The sequence below is a fragment of the Lontra canadensis genome, unplaced genomic scaffold, assembly GCF_010015895.1.
Source record: "Lontra canadensis isolate GAN:19392208 unplaced genomic scaffold, GSC_riverotter_1.0 scaffold997, whole genome shotgun sequence".
In the NCBI taxonomy this organism is placed as follows: Eukaryota; Metazoa; Chordata; class Mammalia; order Carnivora; family Mustelidae; genus Lontra; species Lontra canadensis.
The window spans coordinates 2,105-7,644 of record NW_022631981.1 but is presented as its reverse complement, the minus strand read 5'-3'; the positions used below and the strand labels follow the sequence as shown (position 1 = coordinate 7,644).

General features: G+C 62.2%; 2 protein-coding genes across 2 annotated transcripts; both read right to left on the bottom strand.

The window, feature by feature from the left end:
* Positions 1-257: 257 nt before the first annotated feature.
* LOC116863377 (DNA dC->dU-editing enzyme APOBEC-3-like) lies at positions 258-2,290 on the bottom strand. The gene is given in 4 exon segments (XM_032850836.1): positions 258-739; positions 742-855; positions 1,280-1,672; positions 2,254-2,290. Coding segments are annotated over 4 exon segments (1,026 nt in total).
* Positions 2,291-2,816: 526 nt separating this feature from the next.
* On the bottom strand, positions 2,817-4,256 carry LOC116863376 (DNA dC->dU-editing enzyme APOBEC-3G-like). Its single transcript, XM_032850835.1, has 2 exons — positions 4,228-4,256; positions 2,817-3,063 (listed from the first exon to the last, which is right to left on the bottom strand). Exons 1-2 carry the CDS (start codon positions 4,254-4,256, stop codon positions 2,844-2,846), a joined length of 249 nt encoding a protein of 82 aa, XP_032706726.1. The 3' UTR covers positions 2,817-2,843.
* Between the last annotated feature and the right edge of the window lie 1,284 nt (positions 4,257-5,540).

Genomic DNA, 5,540 nt, shown 5'->3' with positions numbered 1-5,540 from the left:
CAACAGAGGGAGTTGGTGTGATCCCGCTGAAGGGCCCCCACGGAGGGAGAGGTGTCTGCCCGCGGCTCTCCGGACTCGGGACACATTTCCAGGGAAAACCTTTGGTAGAAGATCCTTGACGTTGCCGTCCATTTCTCTGCATTTGAAATCAATCCGTCACTTCTCTAAATGTGGAAAACTCTTCTGACAGCGATGTGTGTGATCTTAATCACGTATATTTGAACCTAAGGTAGATTTTCCAGGACAAGTAAATGCACTCAGATTTTTTCATTCAAGACAACTTCTTCTGGGCTCATGGCCTCTTGCTGGTTTCCGGGGATCAATCTGGAGAAGGCGGTGGAGAGCGGGTCTGCATGGCTTGGGAGGAAGTGCTTTATTCTGCTGCTCACAGAGGCCTCCCGTGCGTGCGTGCGTGGTCTTTGGCGAGACCGAAGTCCATCCTTCAGGCTTCCTGCTGAGGGAGGAGAAGGGGGACTTGCATGGCACAGGCTGGCAGTGGGACAGGTGGGCGGGGGCAACAGAGAAGGGGTCTGGCAGCCCCAGAGAGGGGAAGGGAGGGGGCCGCAGGAGGTGAGGGAGCAGAGGAATCTCTCCAAGGGGGCGGGAGGGGTGGCACGGCCCCCAGGAGGGAGCAGGTAACCCAGGGGAGGCTGTGAGAGGGGCAGGGAAAGGCCAGGCAGTGGAGAGGAGGGAGGAGGGCAGGGGAGGTGGCAGGGAGGGAGGGAGGGAGGCACCTCACCTGGAGAATGCCCTGCAGGGTCTCAGAGAATTTCTGACTCTCCTCGTCCAGACCCGGCCAGGGCTGGAAGCTTCCTCCCTGGTGGAGCACGAAGGTGTCCCAGCAGTGCTCAAACTCTGCCGAGGGGCGGGGGAGGGACGTGAGCCCGGCTCCGGGGAGGACTCTCGGGGACAGCCTGTGCCCCTCCTAGCTGCACCCCTGCTCTTTCTCCTCTGGGGCCCCCCGGGCTCCCTGGGACTCTTTCTTCAGGCTGGAACCTCAGCCAGCCTGGCCTCCCTTCTTCCTGCAACCCCAGTCTCCCTGGCATGCCCACCCACCATTCTCCCTGCCCTTCTGCACACACCTGTCCTGCGCTGACCTCTCTCTTCTCAGCGACCCTGCTGTCCTCTGCTGTCCAGGCACCTGGCCTCCCCTCCGCAGGCAGCCCACAGGGGCCACCCCTAGGGACACTACTCTTGTCCTCCCCCAGAGCACCCCCCACCAGGCCTCTCCCTACCCTCCACCCACCACCCCTGTGCCCTGCAGGAGGCCCACACTGACCCCTGGCGGTCATGATGGCGATGCTGGCCCCAGCCCTCTTCAGGGTGCACAGCCCCTTCTCATAGTCTCCCCGGCTGTAGATGCGGGAGGCATAGAGGTTCAGGCTCACGTGGCTGTTGTCCCCCAGAAACTCAGCCATACGCTGGGCACAGCCGGCACAGGGGCTCCAGGAGAGAAAGCAGGTGACCCTGTACTGGTGTCCCGGGTTCAGGTTCCAGGACTGGATCTGCTCCAGCAGGAAGGACTCCGCGTGGCGGGAGATCCTGGGGTCCTGGTCACTCTGGGCACACAAGAGGCAGGAAAGGCTTCTGTCATTGGTGGTGAACACGGGGGAGGGGGCACCAGGGAGAGGCAGGGAGGTCCTGGCCTCAGGCACAAAATGCAGGGGGAGGCCTTCTCAGAAGGAGGTGAATGGGATTTCCCTGCAGTGTTCCCAGGCTCCAGGCTCCCCACCACTGGCTGACAGGCCAGTGAGGGCAAGTTCCCAGGGAGCCTGTGAGCGAGCTGAGCACCTGCATGTGCCTCTGCGCGCTAGGGCTCTGCATCCCGCTCTACCTGCTGGGCCTTCTTCGGATTCTTGAGATTTCATTTATCATGGGATTTGCCTGAAGTTTGACTTTGAAAAGATTGCGTTACAGTATGTTTCAGCGTGACCACTGAGTTTCTTTCTATGTTTGTGCCCCAGGGAAGGGGCTTCAGGACTGTCACCTAGCGGGGCCCTGCAGACAGCAGCAGAAGAGCCCCGGAAAGGGAAAGGGGGGCCAGGGGAGCTCCGAGTTCCCTGGCCTGGTGCCCTGGCAGTGGAGGCTTCCTCCAGGAAGGGATCCAGCCCTGTCCTCGCCCACCGCCACCGAACCCCACTCCCACCTTGGCACCAGCGCCCCTGCAAGCTTCTGCCCTGGCCCTCACCCCGCGCTGAGCCCACGGGTGACACAGAAGGGCTCACTGTGCAGGGAGGAATGGGGAAGGGGCACCCAGCAGACAGGCGCCTGGGCATGGCGTGAAGGTCATTGTCGGGGCTCGCAGAGCTGTGGAGACGGGTGCAACCTGTCCAGGGACAGATTGTCCGCCCGGGACCGGGAGCAAGTCAGCTCAGCAGTGCAAACTCAACGATCTGGGCAGAGTGGGATGGGGACGCGGGGACCGAGGGGGGCTCCCTGGGCGATGCTGGAATGGGGAGCCGTGCCTTGGGCAGGATCTCCAGCAGTGGGCAGGGGTCCTGCCAGGGCCCCTGCTGGTGAGCTGGCGGAGCGCCGAGAGCCAGCAGGTCTCGGGCTCTACGGCAGGCAGCCGCCCCCAGGCAGGGGCCAGGGAAAAAGCTGACCCCGTGTCCAGACGCCTTTCCCCCTGTCCTATCCCTTCCTCAGAGGCACAGCAGTGGGGGGCAGGAGTGGAAGGAGTGTCATTCGGTGAAAAGGGTTGATGGTGCCAGTCCCTGGCACAGTGTGACTGCTTTCTGACGTGTGGCTCCAACCCAGAAACCACAGCAGAAACAGTCCCCACCTGACACTAAGCTGAGGGGTGGCGGCTGGGGGACCGAAGGGGAAACATTGGTGAGACCTGCTCAGGTCCAGCCAGAACGTTCTACGGCGAACGTCCCAGGATGGGGAGGCCGTGCGAGCTGCGGTCCGGCTGGACTGGTCACCTTATTGCGCAGGACGCCCTTGTCCTGGCCCGGAGGAATCCCGGATCCCTGAGCGGGATGCTCCACCTCGTAGCACAGGTAGGTCCTGGGGGGCCAGTTGTCGTTGCGGAAGTTGTCGGTGAAGGTGTCCTCGTGCAGCCTGTGGACAAAAGGGTGGGGGAAGGGATGAAGATGTGGCCTCCCCCTGGAGTATGGAGAGTCCTCTTGCTGAGGGATGTTTGGCATAGAAGAGAGATTTTACACTGAAATGAAGATACTCGGGGGTGGGTGCGTGGCTCATTGGGTCAAGCCTCTGCCTTCAGCTCAAGTCATGATCCCAAAGTCATGGAATCGAGCCCCGCATCGGGCTCTCTGCTCAGCAGGGAGCCGGCTTCCCCCTCTCTCTGCCTGCCTCTCTGCCCACTTGTGATCTCTCTGTCAAATAAATAAATAAAATTTAAAAAAGAAAAACAGTGAAGATACTCAATGTTTAAACATCTCAACTCTTTCTCATGGGTTCCTTGCTGTTTGCTGGTATCCCTCGCCCTTTCCCCTGCATCCCACATTCTGGCCAGACCCACAGAGGACAGGCTTCCACTGGCTTTGCTGGATCCACCCAGGCTCCCTCTGGGACCCCTTCTGGGAGCTCCCGGGGGGCCTTCCCGCTACTCTGTCAGGGGACCCCCAGGAGTCGCCCAGGGTGCTCAGACCCTCTGCTGGGTCCTCTCCCCCTGCCCATGGTAGGCTCTCATCCCATCTCCTGGCCTCGCCATCCATCCTTGTCCCCGAGGAGCTACTCCGCTGTGTGGAGGGACATCCCGGGGCTTTCCCCTTTGGTTCAAGTTTGGCCCACTCCTCAGTGCGCGCCGGGCCCACATACACCCGTGCAGGACCACTGCCAAAAAGAGGACCCAGGAGCCTCAACTTCCTAAATAGTCGTGGGATTTTCCCTAAGGATGAAAATACCAAAGCCCTTTGCAGGCCTAAAATCTTAAAACTGAAAGGGACCTCCTGGCCCTCTGCTCAGAGGGTTCCCCCGGCAGGAAGCATAGACTCCCAAGGGCATTGGAGGAAGGCCAGAATGGGGACCTTCAGGGACGATTCCCCAGGAGCCCGGGTGAGGCCGTTTGGACAAGCAGACTGGGCATCGGCGGACGGGGCTCGGTGGGCCTGGGACGGGCCAGCAGGAACAGGCAAAGAAGAGCAGGGGCCCCCAGGGGTCCAGGAGGAGACCTCGAGGGAGTGCATGTCCCCCTCCAGGACAACCTTGGGCAGCCCCGAGGAGGGGCTCAGAAGCAGAGGGGATGCAGGGGGCTGGGGTTACCTGTCCAAGGCCTCTGAGCCGGCATCCATGTCTCGGTCCTTCACCACCTCTGGCTCTGTGTCTGCGGCTTCTCTGCCTCGACACGCCTATGCCGTGCTCTCGGGGTGCTCGTCAAGGACCCAGGCGCCTTATAAGCCATCAGAGCGCCTGGAACCTGCTGAGCTGGCATGACTGGGACACACCCCGTCCTAGACTCGGGCTACTCATGCCGCCCTCATGGGTGTTGACGTAGGAGGAACTTCTCTGCCAGCGGTCACATCCCTAAGTCCTCAGGGTCAAGTTAGGTTTTGGTTTCTCTGCTCTGACGAAGGTCCTACCTGGAAGCCTCGAGGAGTGACCGAGGGCAGATGGGGTCCGGGGAGAGTCTGGTCTCTCTGGGTAGCAGGGCCCAGCAAGGGAGGAGGTGAGAGGACAGGCGTCCGGGCCTGGAGAAAGGTCCTGTCCCAGGGCACAGTGCCCCGGAGGGAAGACTCCCAGGGAGCCCCACCCTGGGTCCCCCTCAGCAGCCAGCAGGAGCAGGGCCTGGCCCAGGCTCCCCGGGACCAGCTGGGGGAGACCCCTGCCCGCACTTGCTCACAACAGGGGCGGGGAGGGCGGGAGCGTCTGGTCTGAGAGCCTCAGCAGAGCCTTCACCCCTGCCCCTGCCAAGGGAGGACGACAAACCCTGACTGAGCTGTCCTCAGGAGCCCAGCACCCAGTGGAGGGTGGCAAACCGGCCGTGGGGCATTTGTACCCCGTTACCTGCAGGGGAAAGAGAGGCTCCCAGAGGGAATGGGACGTGGCCAGGTCTGCACGGGTGTGGAAGGATGCAGTGACGTTGTGGGGATACGGGCCTCCCGTGGGGCGGTTCTCTTGTTCTGGTGCTCCCCTCAGGACCGCGAGGAATGAGGGGGAATTTGCATTCCCGCCCTGAGCAGGTCCCGGAGTCCACGCCGGCCGTTCATCCCCTTGGTCTGCCCCTCTGTCCCACTGACTCCCCCATTCCGGCTTCCCTTAGAACCCGCAGTCCTGGCCCAGGGCCGCCCCTCCCTGGGGGATGTGTCTGTCCTGGGGTTACCTGGGACAAGTGGGGCCTGAGTCACAGCCTGGCTGCCTGCACCGAGAGCCACCGGGCTCGTCACCCTCCCAGGCTGTCTAATCTCATCCTGACACTGGGAACCTCAACGCCGTGTCCCCTCCTTCTCGGGCGGGCATCCCTGGTCCCGGAGAGATGGGAGGCTGCCCTCCCCGTACCTGCATTGAGGTCTTTCCCCTGTCCTCCATCCTCTAGATCCGGTCCCCTCTAGCGCTGATACCATGCCCTGGGGCCCAGG

Coding starts and splice junctions, on each gene's coding strand:
- LOC116863376 (XM_032850835.1), bottom strand. CDS start 4,256: ATGGATGCCGGCTCAGAGGCCTTGGACAG. Junction 3,064..4,227: donor GGCTCAGAGGCCTTGGACAG/GTAACCCCAGCC, acceptor TTTTGTCCACAG/GCTGCACGAGGACACCTTCA.